The sequence below is a fragment of the Pelodiscus sinensis genome, chromosome 2 (genome assembly GCF_052426305.1).
Source record: "Pelodiscus sinensis isolate ZL-2025 chromosome 2, ASM5242630v1, whole genome shotgun sequence".
Taxonomy (NCBI): Eukaryota; Metazoa; Chordata; order Testudines; family Trionychidae; genus Pelodiscus; species Pelodiscus sinensis.
In genome coordinates, this window is record NC_143053.1 from 132,083,847 (window position 1) to 132,105,220 (window position 21,374).

Consider the following 21,374-nt stretch of genomic DNA (forward strand, 5'->3'; position numbering starts at 1 on the left):
TTCATCAGATCATCCGCGATAATCAGATTCACTTCATTAGTAGGAAACAAACGGTCATCGTCAAAAGCATTAGGCAGACCATTCACAAAATTGATAAAGGGATATTTACAGAGCAGTTCTTTATACAGAGGTTGCCAACAACTGTAACACCACACAATATTCTCAGGCATAACAGACAGTGTGTGTTTGGAATTATCCAATACGTTTTTTATAAAGTAACTTTTCCCACAGTTACTAGGCCATGCGAGAATTGCAGAAAAGGGGTGTTTCCACCTCGTATCCATTTTTCAAAAGCCGTAGGGCCGTGTTTTAAACCCTTCTCCTAGGACCATCTTGTTATAAACGACTTTGTGTTTTTTTTAAGGGTTTTTGTCTCAGTTTGCCACTGATTTTTGGCATAGCGGGAACATAAGCTTGCCACCCACTCTGACAGGTAATAACGGGAAAGAGGCCTCGCGGGGGGTACACCTTAACTTTTGCAATTCCAAAATAATTTGCGAGGGGTCCAAAGTTGTCAAACTATATCGGGGTGTCCAATAGGGTATTCTTTGGTTTTGTTTACGAAAGGGTACAGGCTGGTAAAATCATAATAGTGGATTTCTTCCCCGGGGTTAGGCTTGTAATATAGGCGGATAGCGTTTGTCCTCCCCCCGAAAAGAGCATCGCTAGGCCTGAGAGGCTGGGGTAACTGGGCTCGGTTTAAAAAGCCTGCAAGCTCCCTGTCTGTTTCTTTCATCACCTCCCACTCATGCTCCCAGAGAGTCCTCACTACAAAACCAAGTCATTTTAGATAGTCGGTCTTAAGCTGCGTCTTGTAATAAAGAAACCCAAAAGTTGTCCCTGTCATAGGGATTTGTGCTTTTTCACAATAACAGGTGACACAGCCATGGAAAAAACACCCGTTAAACTCAAAGGCCGTGCGTACCCAGTCAACATTGGCATAACAGTCTAAAAAGTAGGGGCCTACCTGTAGTTCCCCACCCTGTAAAGCATGCCGTATTTGTATATTTTCTTTGTAAGAGGTATACAGCAGCCACTGAATAGATGGGGTCAAATATCTCTTTTTCTGCCGGTGGTAATTGTCTGGAGGGAGAAGAGCTACCGTGTTAGGCTCCATAAACATAAACCTGTACATCACCATCCAGACTGAGGCCAGCGTAATGTACTGGAAAGGATCGATATACAGGTTTATCTCGGTGAATTTACCAGGGCCTCTCTCTGCTACATCCCCCATCTCTGTCATTTTCATAATCTCTTTTCTATATAGAATACAAGCCCGTCTCAAAATTTTAACATCCTGTTGACAGTAATATGCGAGTTCTTTCTGCAAGTCAAACGTCTCAGAGCTGTGGTCTCGATACCAGTCAAGAAACTCTGCTTTTACCTGGGCATCATACTGTCTACACCATAGTGTCCCACACCGGGCATAGGCCCCACGTAATTTTGGTTTTCTAAAGTGTTAAAAAAAAAAAAAAGTGGAAAATACCCTTTGCACCCTTCAAACCCCATCGTCTGCAGTAGCTTGCTAAGCTTCATGGGCAAGAAGTTTAAAGAGTCTATAAAACGAATGCCCAGGGCCTTAACTTTCACACACATTAGTTTACTACCCTGAGTGATCAGTTCTAGGCACATCTTTTCCTTCAGTAGCTGTCTCACAACAAAGTACGCATTGTAACCTTTGGAATTGTGTGCTATGAATGTGTAGCCACGGAACTCTTTGCCAATAAAGGTCTTAACGAACAGAGAGAGACACTCACTACCCTTAAATTCCCAGGATTTTTCTGGCTTTAGGGCCATAGCAAAAATGTAATTGGGAGTGTGCAACCCCGTCTCCTGCGTGCATTCGAAATCATAAAAAAATATACTTTTCTGAGGATTCAGGCTTTCTAAGGCTGTCCATAAAACAGAGATGACTGTCTATGTTGCCAACAAGCAAGCCCTTACACTGCTTACAGCGCCGCCCTTTACAGCGGTGCCGCTTGTCCACGTAAGATTGACACTCATCACACAAAGTTTTAGACATGCATTCGACTTGTTTTTTCGATGCGCAGTCTATGTGTCTGACTAAGCACTCTTTGGATCGACAAAATAGTCTACAACTAGGACACCTCAGTGGCATGCCCACGCTGTCTGAGCACGTTCTGCTCAAGCAGAGGCGGCAACAATACCTGCAAGAGTGGTCGTGACTGTACACTGTGTGGTAAAACTCACAATTTTTCGCTCCGAACAACTTTTTCGCATCCAGAACCCCATAGTAATGCTCATTGTGCAACAGGATAAAGTCAGTCTTGGGGTACACTGGGCCCCTCGTTTTAAAAAAGCCCCAGCTGCCTTTGGCCGTATACAGCTCCACCTGTATGTTAACTCCTAAATGCTGTTCAAACTTTGCTGAGCATAGTTTACGTCGCTGAGCATAACCTTTTTTTGATCTGACCACCCCAGTTTCTCGTGGAGCTTTCTCGCCCCCTCTAACAATTCGGTGTCCATAGGTTTACGATCAGACATGACGGCCAAGAGCCCGCCCGCAAAACACAGATTGGTACCGGTGTAAGCCAGGTCTACTAAACCGTGTCTCTTTTTATGAATAATTTGACTACTAAGGATAGAATTTAAAACTCTACGAGCATCCCCACCCCAGTTTTTTACAACTGTCACAATGAGGCGCAATGTTCCATTGAGGTGCAACTCTCTATTACTCTGTAACAGCTTTGAGGTCTGGTTTAAAAAAAAAAATCCTCAGCAGACAGCTTGTCCCTAGTTCTTCTGACCAAAACCAGTAAAATTACAGCTCTCTAAATGTAACTGAACATAATCATCAGGGCCTACCCTACCATTAACGTCATCTAGAACTAACTGTATTCCCCTACGTATGGCTTCAATAACCTGTTCAGCTGAATTTATTTGCTCAAGATTGACAAAATAAAAAATTCCTCACAATACACTGACCCCCCCCTCCCCCCAAATCTAGGTACTTCACGTTGCCAACTTCTCACTCTCTCCATATACAACCCTGGATTTTCAGGGGTACTTGGGGGTTCCTCTACGGGACCATCAGGGGCATCTTCTACCTCAGATGCTATTTCAGAGTCAGAGCGGTCTCAGAGAGTCATCAGGACTAGCCAGGGACCCATCTACAAACTCATCACCACCCCACAGGTCAGATAAGCCATTTTGTGAGCCTCCAGTAGGGGGCATCTGTTTTTGGTATTTTTTTCCCTCACCACTTCTTTAGCCTTTTTTAAAAATTTTGCAGTGATCTTGGCCTGGAACTTTTTGGCAGCCACCCGTTTATCTGCCAAATGCTGTCCCCCCCTTTTGTTTACACCTTATCTGATGGGAACCCCTCAGGATGACCCTTTTGCCCAAGCCCCTTTCTTTTAGGACCCCTGAGGATACAGAGTTCACCAGTTTTCTGAATGAAGCATCAAACGCTTCCCCCATACTAGAATATGGGGGAGCTGTGATGAGCTTATGGTTTTGGGAGAATGGTTTGTCAGTCCTTGGTATTTTAGTCACAACCCCTAGAGTGCATGCTCTGGGTTTGTGAATGTGGGCGTTTTCTCACAGTTTTCTCAGGGCTTGGTGTGGCAGTGGCCGCTGAGGAACTGGAGTTGTGTTTGCGTGGCTGCAATACCTTGGCATTGCAGGAATTTTCAGTCCTTGGTTTTTTATATGCATCCCCTAGAGCGTGTGCTCCAGGTTTGTGCACATTCAGAACCCCTAGAGTACGTGCTCTGGGTTTGTGAATGTGGGCGTTTTCACTCACAGTTTCCTCAGGGCATGGTGTGGTGGTGACCGCTGAGGAACTGGAGTTGTGGTTGCATGGTTGTTTTTTTTATCAGAGTCTTTTGTTTTGTCCTTGGGTTTGACATATGTGAGGTTTGGACCGCCCAGATGCTTCCTCTGCACTCTTGGGCTGTTTTGCGTTGTTAAGGGTCTCAAAGCAGATTCCTGGTTCTTTGGCGGTTCTGGAGGAGGTGTCCTTGTAGCTCTGACTACAGCATTGTCAGAAAAGTTGTCCATGTCTATGAGGTGGGGGAAAAACATTTTACAAAAAAAAAAAAAAAAAAAAAAAAACCAACAAAAAACCCTGAATTTTATCATCTCTCTCGCCCACACCTATGTATTTACTTAAAACCTCAGAACAACCAAACCGATAAGCAAAATATATTTACTGGGCTTCATCGATCCATCAGTCACTGATGCTGGTAAATTTTCCTTTTCAGCTGTCTCTTTCCTTTCTTTTGAGCTTGTTTTCCCTCTGGTCTAAGGATCTCTCATGTTTTGACTGTACTGTGAAGCAAACAACATTATTATAAAAATACATGAAACCCTCTTGTAAACTTTAAAAAATCATTAGGGTGTTTTTCTATTTAAAAAGTTATAGCTTTAAAACAAAATAATCCATTTCAGGCAGTACAACAAACACCAGTTTTGAGTTTGTTTTTTTAAGTGTTAGAAATAAACAAACAAAAAACAACAAAAAACCCACAAACATTTTTAAATACATCTCATTTTGCAAAATAAAAACCAAAACTGCTTTTAAAACCCCTTGTTAGTTTAAACAAACCCAGTACTTAAAAAACCCTACACCTATGCCTTGCACAGCCCCCCCCTCCACACACATACACTAAACAGCATCTTTATAAAACACACCAAACCAGGTTTGCAACCATATACTTTTAAAAACCCACATGCATTTAACACATTACATTTTGCACAGAAAAAGCAATCCACCAAACACTCTATACCAGCAGCTTGCCAACATATATTTTAAAACACGCCTGTGTCGGTCACAAACTCCATCACACACACCTTCAAAAAAACTCCCCACAACAGTTTTAAAACCATTTGCAACAACATTTTTTAAAAGCAGCAGTATGCAACAAAATGTTTTTTTTAAACCACTTATCTCTAGCTTAAGCCCCTGAATCACCCACAACTTAACCCCTACAGCCAGCTTTTTTTTTTTAAATAAAACCCCCCAGGTAAAAAACACATCACATTTTTGTAACCATCCCAGATACTTTTAGCCTAACCCCACCACCTCCTCCCCCAACTCAGAATTGAACATTTTGCACAGAAAGAGCAACCCACCAAACACTCTATACCAGCAATTTGCCAACATATAGTTTAAAAACACCAATAAGCTTCCCCACAATTAAGTTTTTGAAAAAACCCAACTCACAATTTAAACATTACAATTAGTTAAAAGAAAAAAATAACCCACACGCTTTAAAAATAATTATAATAGTTACCTTCTACCACAGGGTAAAGGCATGCTGGCACAGGGCTATTCTGTTTTCCCCTATGTATATTTGGGACTATGGAATAAAGAACAAGCAAAAAATGTGAGTTAAGATTACCCCCAAATGCTTCAAACCCCATTTTAAAAACACATCACATTTTGCACAGTAAAAACCCTGTTAGTTTGAAAACAAGTCAACAGTTTGCAACCAAAAACTTTTTAAAAGCACGCCTATGTCTTGCACAGACCCCCTCTCTCACACACACACAAACCCAGCAGCACCACACGTATTTAAAAGGCACATGTGTGCTTGGGCTTTTGGTTAGTTAGGATTACCCCCAGATGACTCAAACCCATTTTAAAACACATCACATTTTGCACAGTAAAAAAACCTGTTTGTTTGAAACAAGCCAACAGTTTGCAACCAAATACTTTTTAAAAACACACCTATGTCTTGCACAGACCTCATCTCTCTCTCACACAACCCCCCCCCCCCCACACACACACAAACCCCACATACATTTAAAAGCCAATTGCAAAAAAGTTACCTTTCACTATGGGATAAAGTGTTGCAGGCACATGCTTGTTCTGTTTCCCCCCCCCCCATGTGTGTTTGGGCCTTAAGTTTAAAGAATAAGCACAAATGTTAGTATTACCCAGTTTTTTTAAACAGTATGAAGCACAACTACAGTTAAAAATGGTTTTTACCTTGGCCTGGTGGTGAACTGCAGCTTAAAATTACTGGTTCCATATTAAACAGATCAGACTGCAATAAAGATAGCCACCATTATTTTACTAAGAGAGCATGGCCAAAGAGTGGCATATATAATATATATTTTCAAAGTTAAAAACAGGGAACATACCTTCTCCTGTTGCAGTCTAGCAGCCATTCAAGAAAGTTTCTGTTGAAAAGGACAGTTTCCAAAACACCTAGGTTTTTTATACCCTCCTAACCCATTGTTTCAAACAACTTCAACTACTGTAGTAGCTGGCAGGTTAATTTGATCACTGCAACTCTAAAATAATAGATCCTTAAAGACTTTAGGCACCCCTCCCTAGCCTTGCCTTTTGTGATCTGGGGGTGGAGGAATTAAGCTGTCTCCACAACTGAGTTGCTTTTGGCTAAATTTTTTTTTCTTTTAGTTAAAATACATTTTTTGTAGGGCTTTCTTACAGTATTAACAGTAAAAGCACCAATCCTTAATGTAGCTGTACCCATTTCCATGTGGAGACCCTTTGCAGATATCAATACGTCTTGGGGTTTGTTTTTTAAACATGCTTCTTTCATGCTTAAGGCTTGGGGTTAAAATAAAATGCTTTTAAATGTTTGATTGTCTTTAGAGCAAATGTTTGTTCTAAAGTATTGGTAAAAGTTTGAAACATTTAAGTTTTGGGTTAGACCCTCAATTTTTTTAACTTTTAATGGCTAAAAAAAGTAGCCCATAGCATTCAATCAACTCCTGGGTCATATTTAAACTGTCCAATAGCATTTCTACCAACTCATGTGTCCTTTAAACTGTCCAATAGTGCTCTACCAACCCCAGGGGTTATATTTAAACTGTCCAATAGCATCTGCAAACTCCTGAGGTGTTATTTAATTAGATATTCCTCAGAGCCCACCCATCCAACCCATCAAATTTAATTACTGAACATTAACCTCAACAAGGGTAAGTGGTCACACCTAAACCTAACCATTGACTAGAGCTCCCTGGCTATTCAGTGAGGTGTGGTTAAACCACTGAGTTCATGTCTAATAAATCCTAACTGGGGGTTTGATTTTTTCCTTTTATTTAAAAAACAAAATATTTTGGAGGGGTTTTTCCTTCCCCCGAGTTTCTACCATACATCTTTCAGGGTTTTTCAGTAAATGGGCCCCTTTATACAAAATGGATTCTCACAAACTTTATTTTTTTAAATGATTTTTTTTAAAAGACATACAGACCATGTGTTCCACCAAAACTTTTACACATGTAAGGATCACACAAACCTTCTGACAGAAGATAGTCACAAAAGCCTCTTTTCAAAAGATATTTACAGCTACCAAGTTTTATATCTCATGTGTATCCCCTCATCATTCTCTAATTTCATCCTTTTAGACATCTTACAAAAAGACTTTTTCTTAAGCAGGGTTCTGTAACTTTTTGTACGCACCAGACGTTCAATATAACGCTCTAAGCAGGCGTCTTTTGGCTTGGTCATGGTCTTTAAAACACTGTGAGGATCTTGACTGAATTGCACTGCATTTACCAAAGTCACCCCTTGTGCTAAGTTTTCTTGAGTTAAGCACAGACATTGCATAGCATAACCTACGGCAATAACAGTATTTAATAAGCTTTCCAAACACAGTTCAGCACATAGGCCCCGGAGCTTGCAGTTTATATCTTCTGGAGTCCAAGTCAAACAGTCATGGTGCCGCTGGGCTGGCGCAACTATGACACAACCCTCACAGTCCTCAAAAAGCTTTCCCCTAAGACAGTGACTAAGGACAGTATAAACACCAACGCGTACAGTAGAGTGCATAACTTTTTTACGCTTATGATGTGGCACTGGCTCAACTCGGTCAATGCCAAGCCACCTCCTGAATTCTTCATGGCCATCATCATTGGCATTCTCTTCAATGCTTTGTATCAGTGTTGAGCAAAAACAAGGTGGGCCCGATTCATCTTCCTTGTCTGATGCAATGCTGTCCTGGGTCTGAGGGTCAGCTAGAAAGGCATCGTCAAGCTGTCGAGAGATTGCCAGAAAGAAATAATGTAAGACACTCTGGTCATTTTTTTTTTTTTTTTAGTTTACAAAATCCCGGTTTCCTAACCCCATGATGCCCCAACTTCGATCTTTCATTTACCTGTTTGACTTCTTTTCCATGCACCTTGTCCAACTCCTGGGAGCCATGGACACCTTCCTCCTCCAGGCCATCTAGCTCATCGGGCTGCCTCGTGAGTGGTTGGGTTTCGGCGTCAGATACAGGTGTATTCATCAGTGGTTGGGCCAAAGGGTTCCCTTCAACTTCTCCTTCCTGCTTGGAACTGTTGCTGATGTAGCGCTTTCTTCTTGGCACCAAAACAAAGTTGGTGAAAGAAGCCATGTTTCCGCTCAGCGTTTGCACGCTCTCTGAAACACGCACTCTTGGAACAAGATGGCCTCGTTTGTGTGGCGCTAGAACTTATGGGGAACTGCTATGCTCTGATTGGCAGAGGATGTCATGGGAAGCTCTTAGAGGGGACACACGACCCGCTTCTGGTCTGGTCAACCGGTCCCGGAACTGCCCCCCGATTGGTCAACGCGAGTCATGGGGCAGTCCTACATGGGAAAAACCCTTCCTGATTGGTAGAGGAAGGTGGGGCGAGTCCTTAGAGGGGTCACATGACCCACTTCTGGGCGGGTCATCCTGTCCTGGAACTGCCCCCCAATTGGTCAAAGCGGTTCACAGGGCAGTCCTTCAGGGGAAAAACCCTTCCTGATTGGTAGAGGGAGGCAGGGCGAGTCCGTAGATGGATCACATGACACCCTTACTTCTGGTCACCTGTCCCTCTTGACCCTGGATGTATTACCCCCAAGGGTGGGACTTCCGGTGACAGGGGATGGGCCTAACTGGGGTCACATGACACCCTTTACTTCTGGTCACCTGTCCCTTTGACCCGGATGTACTACCCTCCAAGGGCAGGACTTCCGGTGACAGGGGAGACGGGACTTCCGGGGCCAGGGGACAGGGTTAATGTTTGATTGATGGTAGGGCCCTTATACTACTCACAGCCAATGACAAAATTCAAGCTTTTAAGAGGAAACTGGAATTTTGGACCACTTGCATCCACCACCGTGAACTTGACAGATTCTCAATACTTAAGGGCTGTGTCTAGACTGGCCAGTTTTTCTGGAAAATCAGCCGCTTTTCCGGAAAAACTTGCCAGCTGTCTACACTGGCTGCTTGAATTTCCGCAAAAGCACTGACGATCTCATGTAAGATTGCCAGTGTTTTTGCAGAAATACTATGCTGCAAACTTTGTTTTTCCAAAAAACTTTTGCGCTAAAGGGCCAGTGTAGACAGCAGAGATTTGTTTTCCGCAAAAAAGCCCCGATCACGAAAATGGTGATTGGGGCTTTTTTGTGGAAAAGTGCATCTAGATTGGCCACAGACGCTTTTCCGCAAAAAGTGCTTCTGCGGAAAAATGTCCTGCCAATCTAGACACGCTTTTCCGAGAATGCTTTTAACAGAAAACTTTTCCGTTAAAAGCATTTGTGGAAAATCATGCCAGTCTAGACGTAGCCAAGGACTTCTTTGGCGAGATTGATGGCAACATTGAATTATGTGATATGTTGATGTTGTGTGATGAAATTCGTCAACATCTGGAAGACATGTATAACTCAGTCAAGCAGTATTTCCCAGATAACCAAGACAAGAAATTGAAAAATGATTCATAGGTTAAAAATCCATTCATAGTTAGGGAAAGGCCAGGAGAAGTTACTAGAACAGAGTACAAAATTTTCATTGACACAATTTCGGATTCCTCGATACAACCAACCTTTGAGAAACTATCATTTCCGTAATTTTGGTGCAGTATCAGAGGAGAATATCCACGGTTATTGAAGAAAGCTGTTAAAATACTCCTTCCATTCGCCACTACTGTGTGAGGATTTTCTTCATACGCTTCAACCAAAACTAAATATTGCAACAGACTGGATGAAGAAGCAGACATGTGAATCCAACTTTCTTCTATCAAGCCAGACATTAAAGAACTTTGTCAGAATAGAAGGCAAGCCCACTGTTCTCACTAAAAATAATGATTGTTTTTGATTTTGGGCAAAATGCAGTAATTTTTCTTATAAAAAATGTTGTGTTTTAAAATCTGAATAAAAAGTATTGTACAAGTAAATGATTTGATTGTTATTATTTATGAATAAAACACACATGAATTGATAAATATATGTACAAAATTTCACAAAATTTGGAAGTCTAATGTAGCCAACATTGATTGGTACAACACATACAATCAGTGGACTGCTGGGGCTCCACATACATTTTTACGCAAATAAAGAGCTCCAGAGCCCCAAAAGTTTGAGAACTGCTTTTTCAGAAGAAGAGGAATGAGGAAAAAGCACAGGTGCCCTAGTGGCCATTCCATCCATAGCAATCACAGCTTACCTGCAAGAGAACACCCATTCAGTCTGGACGCTCTCTTTCAAAAAAGCAGATTGGTTTTTCGATGCACTTTTGCAGCATGGACTCTCTTTTTCGCAAGTTTTTTCATAAGATCTCTTCCAAAAAAAGCTTTTTCCAACAGAAGCCTGTAGTCTAGATGTAGCCGGAGAGTGTGAGATTTTGTGGCGTAGTAAATGGACATTCCATATTGTTGAAGCAAGGGAGCCAGCAACCTTGTATTTGCCTTGTATTTTATTTTTAAAATGAGGAAACAAAAAGTTGTTAATTCAAGGATTTATGGAAAACAGATCCTGTCAAAATAACTGATACCTTTTGTTGGTTAATATCACAGGCAGGCTGACAAATAGTACTGTCATAATATACTTAAGAGTTCTGTAAAGCCTTTGGCTTAAGACCACACACTATTTTGATGTAAAAAATGAGAAAATTAAAAACATAGTACATATTAAATGGATTAATTACAAATATAGTAAATATTAATGAATTTTTAAATGGCTAATTGATATGTCTTAAAATGTAAAAAGGCTACTATGAAGGGAGTGCCACAGAAATCTATTCTTAGCCCTATATTATGTAACATCTTTAGTCAGAACCTGGAAGGAAAACAACAACAACAAAGTATCACTGAGAGGCTACGTCTAGACTGGCATGATTTTCCGCAAATGCTTTTAATGGAAAAGTTTTCCATTAAAAGCATTTGCGGAAAAGAGCGTCTAGATTGGCACAGACACTTTTCCGCAAAAGCATTTTTTGCGGAAAAGCGTCCGTGCCAATCTAGACGCGCTTTTTTGAGCAAAACAGTACTGTGCTGTCTACACTGGCCCTCTTGTGCAAATGATTTGCGCAAGAGGGCTTTTGCCCGAACGGGAGCAGCATAGTATTTCCGCAAGAAGCAGCTGATTTTGCAGAAAAACTTGCTAGTCTAGACACAGCCAAAGTGTGCAGATCACAAAAACTGAGGGAGTGGTAAATAATGAAGAGGAGAGTTCACTGATTCAGAGTGATTTAGGTTAGTTGACTAATGAGGTGCAAGTCAACTGTGTTTCAATATACCTAAATGTATGGCTATAAATATAGGGACAAATAATGTAGACCATGCTTTCAGAATGGAGGATTATATCCTGGAAATGTGGTTTTGAACAAGATTTGGAGCTCAGAGTGGATAATCAGCTCATTGTGGCACTGTACTCAAAAGAGCCAATGCAATCTGTGGAATTTTGAGTTGCTCAGGTGTTACAGCTGCTGGAATACTGTGTCCAGTTTGATGTCCACAATTGAAAAGGAGGTTGTCCAGGCTTCAAAGCCAGGGAAATGATTAAACAAGAAAACAGGCCTTATAATGATAGTCTAAATAGAATTACCTCATTTAACAAAGAGGGTGAAGTAATTACAATTGTAGAAGCTATAGAAACCATTTCATATTTAGCTAGAAGCCATCTTGTATAACAGAAACCATTTCAGCTTTTCTCTCAAGCACGTAGACCAGGGTGAACTTTCTGTCACCCCGTGAGAAGAAGCATACAGGATAGGCTATTGGTATGTGTTAATTGGGCTGGTTGGGACAGGAGATGTACTCCCTCGTACCTGTCTGCCATCTTGTTGATAAGGCTTTGTTTTTCCAAATTTAATTGAGGATTTCTGTATTTGGATGCCCTGACGTCAAACTGTTTGGCTAAGGGTATAAAGATACTAGGATTGATTGTATTAGCCAGCTTTACTGGGCCCGGCTCTGCTGGGACCATGTTTGGCTCATGCTGTGCTTTATTAATTAATAAAGCTGTTTATTAGCTGCCTAAACAGACAGGAGTGTTTTTTTTGCTTCAACACAATCTACAAGGGTACACCTATACTACAATAAAAAACGTGCAGTATTAAGTCTCGGAGCCAGCTGACTGAGGCAAACTGAACTCAGGCTATCAGGCTTTAAAAAAATCTACAACATTTAGACATATAGGTTCAGGCTAGATCCCAGATCCCCACATTTGGATGGACTGGGGGACTCAGAGCTTGGGCTCTGGACCAAACTCAAAAGTTCAAGTCCCTTGAGGCCAAATCAACTGACCTAGGCCAGCTATGGCAATGCTGTGGGTCTTCTATTGCAGCATTTACATGCCATTTTTATACAAATGAAGAAGTCTCCCCATTCTAGTAGCGTGGGCCTGGTAAAATCCCCAGATCTTACAAAAAAAATATCCAGGCAGTCAGCGGGTCTGTAGGTATTTTGAAACATTTGAGATAATGGATCTCAAGCAATCCAAAAAGTCCTGACTCAAATAATTTAAAGAAAGAAGCAAGCAAACAAGCAAACAAACAAACAAACAAAGCTAGCAAAAAGCTGGAATTGAAATCCAATTCAGCCAGACCCAGAGCATGGCAGTTTCTGTTTTAAAGACAAATTATTATAAATTATTGTAATATTTTCCTGTATATTTTGAACAGCATTTTATCTTAAATACGCACAAGGTCTGGGAGAAATGTTAAATGTTAACTATTAGACTAAAAGGCCTTTCCCTCCTGAAAGTAAGTTTGAGGGTTCAATGTTTAGATGCAGGCCTGTCTTCTTCACACACTGCAAATAAATCTAGGAACTAGTTCAATAATTAAGATTCATCATGAATTTTTCCTACATGAACTAGAACTTGAACTTTTCACCCTGTCATTTATTTAGTTGTGAGTGTAGTTATCCTCTGCCTGATACAGAGAGCTGAGTCTTCCAGTGCATCCTAACATGCAAAATTTGCACTCTGACTGATCTGATGTTCTATGAGAACAGCCCTAAGCAACAGTGCCCCCAAACATGTCGAGCTGCCTTATCAGGGCATGAAGGAAGAGAGCATGTGACTTTGGGGCTTTAAAGAAGAGAACCAACCCCTTGTAACTGATGTAAGTTGAACGAGGAGTCAGTACTGGGAGCAATGGTATTATATGTTTGGCCTGTTCTGCTTAGGAAGTATCCACGTGAAGGAAAATGTTTCAATTTCCACATGGCCACTTTCAGTCTCAAACAGAACATATGGTAGTCCAGACTAAAGATAATGTGGAACATAGTCACCATGAATAAATCCCTTATTTGAGGCCTGGTCTCCACTAATATGTTACATCAACATTAGCCGCATATGGTCAATTTTCTAAGGGTATGTCTACACTACCACCCTAGTTTGAACTAGGGTGGTTAATGTAGTCAATCGAAGTTGCAAATGAAGCCTGGGATTTAAATATCCCAGACTTCAATTGTATCTTGCCGGGCGCCGCCATTTATAAATCCCCGGTAGTTCGGACTCGGCTACACGCGACATGGAGTAGGTAGTTTGAATTAGGCTTTCTAATTCGAACTACCATTACACCTCATTCCACGAGGAGTAACGGTAGTTCGAATTAGAAAGCCTAATTCGAACTACCTACTCCGTGCCGCATGTAGCCTTGGGCACGGAGTCTGAACTACCGGGGATTTTAAAATGGCAGCGCCCGGCAAGATGCAAATGAAGCCCAGGATATTTAAATCCCAGGCTTCATTTGCAACTTCGATTGACTACATTAACCACCCTAGTTCAAACTAGGGTGGTAGTGTAGACATACCCTAAGTGATGCGTCTACACCACCAAGCCTATTGCATTGACCTGACGGGCAGCTGAAGTTGATTTAAATACTCCTGATTTTCACAAGAAGTAATACTATTCCCAACCTTGCATGGTCGAATTTACGGTACTGTAGATGTAGTATTACTGGAAAGTTGAGGCTATTGGCCTCCACAAGTCTTCCTGCAGTTTCCTGCCCTGACCAGTCTGGCCAGAATTTGTGCCTCCACTGCTCTTCTGCTGAGAACAAAAAGCCACGGGGAAAGTTGAATGGCCTTCCCATGAGGCCAGCATTGCAAGCACATTCAGAGCAAGCAGCACATCGCGGCACATATGGAAATGACCTCAAAAAATCCTACCAACACTGCAATGACTTCAAGAACTTCTGCTCCCACGGGCTCCAGTTCCAAGAGGCACAGAAGAGTGCCAGTGGGGAGTGTGCAGGAGATTCTGGATCTAACTGAGGTGTGGGAAGATGAAGCCACTCTCTCTGAGCTTTGAGCCAGCAAGAGGAATACTGACATTTATGGTGGCTAAAGGCTACTCCAGGGACGCCCAGCAATGCTGAGTGGAAATCGAGGAGCTGAGGTAGTTCTACCACAGCTTCACCACTGGTGAAGGAGGCAAGCATATGGTTTGGTGCAGCATCTCACATGTGCCGCTACTACAAGCATCTGGAAATCATTTTGGTGGTGAGGAGGGACAGCCAGCTTCCTCAGCATAGGTGTGGAGTCCAGCCAGACCTGGCATAAGCATGGAGGACAGAGTGGTGGTGGAGCGCCAGGAGGAGAAGGACGAAGAGGCTAGCCAATCGACGAGCTCTGAGAGAGCAGCTGTTCATGAAGTTGGAGCTGGTCACCTACTCCAAGGACATCTCCCAGTCCAGCACCAACCTTATGGAGGGCACTTCAGATGAGTTCACAAACTTTTTCCAATTACAAGTGGGTTAAGACAATGGGTGTGTGATGGACAACACACTCTATGCCTACACAGTACAGTGGGCCTAGAACAGCTTGTTTAATTATTTGCAGACAGAGCAGGAGTTTTGCCTGCACAGCTCCATGAAGATCTCAGCTAGAAACTATTTAATCCTCCTCACAAGGTTTTTGGGGAGGCCAGCCTTATGCAGTTCTCCATGGTAGGACACCTTCCCACACCAAGCCACTAGTAAGTGGTCTGGCATTATTGAATCACAAAGTGTTACAGAATAAGGCCCAGGTCCTGGCCACAGTCAGTCAGCATCTGCTTCTGATCACTCTGTGTGATTCAGAGAAGACTGATATGGCAACATAGAGGAAGGAGGAGAGGAACCTACTAGCACTCTCTCTGGGAAGCCACATGTGCCAGACACACATTCCCCTCCATCTCCCCCCAAAGGCAGAAAAAGAAGCAGTATCTCTGGGAAGCCACAGGACACAGATACCCCTCCCCACCCACAACAGGAAAAGAAGCAGTGTCCTTGGGAAGCCATGTGTGCTGGACTCAGCGGCAAGCTGCCCTGCCCCTTCCCCCTGTCCCACCTACAGGTTGCCTTGACTGGGAAAGTAGCACTGTCCTGGGAAGCCACATGCGCCAGATCCAGCTCTTGCACAGATTATGGTGCACACCACAAGGGAATGTTGCGTTCGCTGAGGTCCAACTGAGTAAGAAGACTCCTAAACCTTCCCTTTAAGGGTGTGTCTAGACTACATGACTCTGTCGTCAGAGGCATGTAGATTAGGCTACCCAGCATAGGGAAATTATTTAAATTGCCGCTTCATTTAAATTAAAATGGCTGCAGTGTTGTGCCTATCATCTGTTTGTCGGCTCAGCGCGGTAGTCTGGATACTTTGCGGTCGACAAATGCCTTTGATGTCAACCACGGAGCATCCAGACTACCGCGCTGAGCTAACAAACAGCTGATCGGCACAGCGCGGCAGCCATTTAAATTTAAATGAAGCGGCAATTATTTAAATCGCCACTTCATTTCCCTATGCCGGGTAGCCTAATCTACATGCCTTTGTCACCAGAGGCATGTAGTCTAGACACACCCTAAATGTCCAAATGCACAGCCTGTTGTTGAACTCTGTCTTGCTGATGTCCAGGCTGCCCGTGTATGATGGGAGCAAGGGGAAGGCTGGGTCACCAACGGTGACTGTTAGCATTACCACCTCTCTGACTGTGATTTTCCTGTCTGGGAAAAAAGTGCCACTGTGCATCTTTCAGAAAAGGCAAGAGTTCCAAAAGATGTAGGCGTCATGAACCTTTCCCAACCATCCCACAATGATGTTGATGAAATGGCCCTTGTGATCCGCCAGCACCTACATAACTCCTTGCAGTTGATGTACTCTGATACAAGGTGGTCAAGGTCCAAGATGGGCCCACTGCAGTTAGGGAAGCCCATCATGGCTAAACCATCCACTGTGGTGTCCATGTTTTCCAGAGTCACAACCGTCTATAGCAGAATTATATTAATTTCCTTGACTACTTGTATAACAGCAGCCCCCACTGCATATTTTCCCACTCTGAACTGATTCCCCATTGTCTGGCATGGTAAGCTTCCATAGGACAATTGCCATGCACTTTTCCACGGTCAAAGCAGGTCTCATTTGAGTATTCTGGCACTTCAGGGCAGGGGAAAGCCATTCACAAAGTTCCAGGAATGTGGCCTTCCACATTCAGAAGTTCTGCAACCACTGCTGATCATCACACGTCTACATCACAATGCAGTTCCACCAGTCTGAGCTTGTGTCATGGTGCCAGAATTGGCGTTCCATTGTATCCAGAGGATTGACAGGTGTGCTAGCATCAGCAGCAGGTCTTGCATGAGAAAGGCCCCATGCTATGCTGAGCTTGATCCTTGTCCTCTTCCTGGTGGAGCAACACACATGTGCTCTTCAGGTAGTGCACCATTAGGGGCACAATGACACACGTCACCATCACAATGGTTTACTACAAAGCAGGCTCCATGCTTGCACTGTTATGACATCTGCATGGGCAACCAGGGCACCAAAAGGTGCAAGCACTCTGCCTCCCCTTTATCTCATGCAAGGGAAGAGAAACTAGATGAGTGCCTTATGGGACACTGGTGACGTGAGCCCCTCTAACTATCAAATACACAATTTTGGACCCAGTGGGCACCATGAGCATAGCTCTGAATGTGTATCTACCCATGGTGCCTCACTCTCTAAGATGATAGTAGGCTCCCTAATGGGGACATGCTACTTCAGACTACATTTGATTCTTCCCCGCAGTGAGGACACAAACCTTTGGCTTTGCAAAATTGGGTGGTAAGAAACCCATATTAGATTCAACCTTACCTCATAGTGTAGATGTGTCCTGAGTGATAGGGGATGCATTCTACTTGCCAGTAAAAGATAGTTAGAAAAGTTTCCTAGATAGCGGCGAGGAGTCCTGTGGCACCTTATAGACTAACTGAAGTGTGGGAGCATAAGCTTTCGTGGGCAAAGACCCACTTCGTCAGATGCATGAATCTGACGAAGTGGGACTTTGCCCACGAAAGCTTATGCTCCATCACTTCAGTTAGTCTATAAGGTGCCACAGGACTCCTCGCTGCTTTTACAGATTCAGACTACCACATCTACCCCTCTGATACTTTCTCTGGGTATGTCTACACTACCACCCTAGTTCGAACTAGGGTGGTAATGTAGTCAATCGGAGTTGCAAATGAAGCCCAGGATTTGAATTTCCCGGGCTTCATTTGCATGTTGCTGGGCGCTGCCATTTTTAAATGTCCGCTAGTTCGGACTCCGTGCTCTGCGGCTACACGCGGCACGATCTAGGTAGTTCGGACTAGGCTTCCTATTCCGAACTACCATTACTCCTCGTGGAATAGGAATAGGAAGCCTCGTCCGAACTACCTAGTTCGTGCCGCATGTAGCCGCGGGGCACGGAGTCCAAAATAGCAGACATTTAAAAATGGTGGCGCCCGGCAACATGCAAATGAAGCCCGGGAAATTCAAATCCCGGGCTTCATTTGGAACTCCGGTTGACTACATTACCACTCTAGTTCGAACTAGGGTGGTAGTGTAGAAATACCCCTAGATAGCGATTGGGTTTGTAAGAGCATTCAGTATGTTCAAGTGACCCTGCGACTATCAATTAACAACTTTTTACCTTGGTAGATACCCTTCCTCAAAATACTTTCCTTTTCTCTAGCTCCATTTTTCTTGAATTTAATAGAAGCCAGATATTTTCCAGCATCCAGTTTTCTTCAGAGAGTGGGACAGACATTCTCACTGATGGATGAGGAAAACATCCACAACACTGAAAATGGTCAGAACACTGATGGACCTACTCCTTCTTTGGCCTTTCAATTACTTCTCATGTATTTGCAAAATGTTTTCTTGTTACCCTTTTTGTCCCTAGCTAGTTTAATCTCATAGTACAACTAGGCCTTTTTAGTTTTAATATATTCTTACTTTGTAATTTGATCTAGTTTCTATTTTTGGTAGGATTCTGAGTTTCAGGTCATTGTAGAAGATCTCCTAGTTAAGCCAGTGCGGTCTCATGCTTCCTTTCTTTCCTCTGTACTGTAATATTAATGACATAAAAGCAGCCTCTTAAAAAAAACAACTGCTAACTTTCCTGAAGACTTTTTTTCCTTTATATTTATTTCCCTCAGGATCATACCTAAATCTCTGAGGCTACGTCTACACTGGCATGATTTTCCGGAAATGCTTTTAACGGAAATGTTTTCCGTTAAAAGCATTTTCGGAAAAGCGCGTCTAGATTGGCAGGATGCTTTTCCACAAAAGCACTTTTTGCAGAAAAGCATCCATGGCCAATCTAGACGCACTTTTCCGCAAAAAAGCCCCGATAGCCATTTTCGCGATCGGGGCTTTTTTGCGGAAAGCAAATCTCAGCTGTCTACACTGGCCCTTTTGCGCAAAAGTTTTTCAGAAAAAGACTTTTGCCCGAACAGGAGCAGCATAGTATTTCCGCTTTCCGCAAGAACACTGACAATCTTACATGAGATCATCAGTGCTTTTGTGGAAATGCGAGTGGCCAGTGTAGACAGCTGGCAAGTTTTTCCTCAAAAGCAGCTGAGGGTATGTCTACATTACAGCGCTATTTCGAATTAACTTATTTCAAATTAGTTAATTCGAAATAAGCTAATTCGAAATAACGCATCGAGACCCAAAAACTAATTTGAATTAGCGTTTTCCTAATTCAAAATAGCACGTCCATACTGAGTGGATGCTCAGTCACATTTAAGAGTAGCTGAAACCGGTTCCAGCAGGGCATCAGGTCAGTAGTTGCTCTGAGTGGTTGCTGTCTGAGGCTATCTGAGGCTCATGCTTAAAGGGACCCACCTGGACAGCCGGTTCTCAGCTTTTTCGCTTGCTTGCCTACCTCGCCGAGGGACAGCAAAGCGTTTTCCTCTCTACCTGCCTGTTTCAGTCATTCTCCTTGGGGACACCGCTGCAGTTGGCACCATGGAGCCCGAGCTGGCCCTGGGCATTCTAGTGCAGTTTTTGGACTCGTTGCTGAAAGCTTGATACCAATGGCTGGAGGCTGCCTGGCACCATCTGATTCACGTCAGCCCTCTGCCCCTTCCCTGGCCTCCCTGGGGTCCATGGAGGAGTCACAGCAGTGCCTGAACATCAGCGTGCCCTGCCGCATCTGGCGTATGGACACCAGCAGCGATTGGTGGGACCGCATCGTCATGGAGTGCTGGGGAGACCAACAGTGGACTCAGAACTTCAGAATGAAGAAGGACACCTTCCTGGAGCTCTGCGAGTGGCTCGCCCCTGCTCTGCGGCGATGGGACACTTGCATGAGGCCCGCCATTCCCCTCCACAAGCGGGTGGCCATCGCCCTGTGGAAGCTGTCCATGCCGGACTGCTACTGATCCATCGGAACCAGTTCGGCATGGGGAAATCCACCATCGGAGCAATGCTCATGCAGGAACGGCACTCACCAGCCACTGGGCCGGGAGCGGAGGGGGGCTACAAGGAGAGGATGGGCTGCCCCAGGGAAAACGGGGGGGAGGAGGTGAAAGTGCCCTGCACAGGAGGGTTTGGTCTGCCCTAGCCATACTACACACTGCTCACGGTGGCCAGGATTGCAGCAGGGTTGCTTCCGGGACTGGGGAGCGGGGACAATGCCAGTGAACAAACATTCCCATCCACCTGGCCACCCCAGTGATTCTCGGTTTGGTGTGTCTCTCTGCAGGTGGTCAAGGCCATCAGCCGGATGCTGCTCCACAGGGTGGTCCACCTCACTGACCTGGAAGTGGTCATCCAGTGGTTTGGTGCCCTCGGCTTCCCCAACTGCGGGGTGGTGATCGACGGGACGCACATCCCCATCCGTGTCCTGGAACACCAGGCCTCCCTCTTCATTAACAGAAAGGGCTACTTCTCGGTCATCCTGCAGGCCGTATCTGACCACCGGGGCCAGTCCATGGACATTAATGTGGGCTGGTCCGGCAAGGCACATGACGTGAGAGTGTACCGCAACTCTTCCATTTGCAAGAGACTGCACACTAGGACCTTCTTCCCCGACCACCACATCAGGGTCGGGGACGTGGACATGCCCATATGCTTGCTGGGGGATGAAGCCGTACATGGGGCACCTCAACCCCTCCTGCCAGGCCTTCAATGCCAGTCTCAGCCGGGCCCACATTGTGGTCAAGGGGACCTTCGGACACCTGAAAGCCCGATTTAGATGCCTCCTCACCCGCCTTCACCTCGCTGAGCACAATATCCCTCCCGTGGGGGCAGCATGTTGTGTGCTGCACAAATTATGTGAAAGGAAGGGGGAAGCTTTCCTTCCAGCCTGGATGGCTGAGGTGGAACACTTGGCTGGCCAGTACACGCAGCTATCTCACAATGACGCTATCTCGGAGGCACAGCAGGGGGCCGTCCGTATCCAGGAAGCCTTGTGGGAGAGCTTACAGATGGAGAAGGACTGACCTCTCCCTGGCATGCCCCACTGGGGCCTTCTTCCACCCTCTCCTTTTTCCCCTTTCCCCTCCCTAACCCCCCTTCCTAATGTAAAATAAAAACACCTGTTTTTCCAACAAAAATGTCTGTTTATTTCACAGAACTGAGGTGGGAGGAGGGAGGAATGAGAGTGGAAGAGAGGAGGGGGAAACCTGGGAGGAGGGAGCTGGAAGAGGGAGGAAGGGGAGGAAGGGAAGTGAAAGCTCAGGATTCATTGTCTTGATGGCTCTCCTGTCTCGCAGCACTGCGAGTGCAGGGGCGTCCGGGGGGGAGTGAGTGTGGAGGGTGGGGCAGGAGGGACGAGGGGTGGAGGAAGCGGGAGGGGGAGGAGGAGTGGGAGGAGGAGCGAGAGCTGGGGCGGCCGCAGGGGCTGGAGCAGGAGGAGGCAGGAACCTGTCCTCCAGGGTCTGGAGGTGACCTCGGAGGGCAAGGCCCTGCTCCTCCAG

At 44.5% G+C, this 21,374-nt stretch overlaps 1 protein-coding gene and 1 pseudogene across 7 annotated transcripts in view; both read right to left on the reverse strand.

The window, feature by feature from the left end:
* Positions 1–397: 397 nt before the first annotated feature.
* Positions 398–6,138, reverse strand: LOC149525336 (uncharacterized; annotated as a pseudogene). The gene is made up of 4 exons (XR_016348649.1): positions 6,112–6,138; positions 5,957–6,014; positions 5,259–5,324; positions 398–3,097 (listed from the first exon to the last, which is right to left on the reverse strand). The product of XR_016348649.1 is annotated as an uncharacterized LOC149525336 (transcript).
* Positions 2,612–21,374, reverse strand: part of LOC102460989 (uncharacterized) — a 62,146-nt gene continuing 43,383 nt past the window's right edge. For all 6 annotated transcript variants that reach the window (XM_075921447.2, XM_075921446.2, XM_075921444.2 and 3 more), the window contains 5 exons: positions 8,094–10,629; positions 5,957–7,972; positions 5,259–5,324; positions 4,176–4,293; positions 2,612–4,025 (listed from right to left, as the gene is read on the reverse strand). In XM_075921447.2, coding sequence (XP_075777562.1) covers positions 7,286–7,972; positions 8,094–8,333 — 927 coding nt within the window. In that variant the 5' untranslated portion in view covers positions 8,334–10,629 and the 3' untranslated portion in view covers positions 2,612–4,025; positions 4,176–4,293; positions 5,259–5,324; positions 5,957–7,285. The remainder of the gene's footprint in view (positions 4,026–4,175; positions 4,294–5,258; positions 5,325–5,956; positions 7,973–8,093; positions 10,630–21,374) is intronic.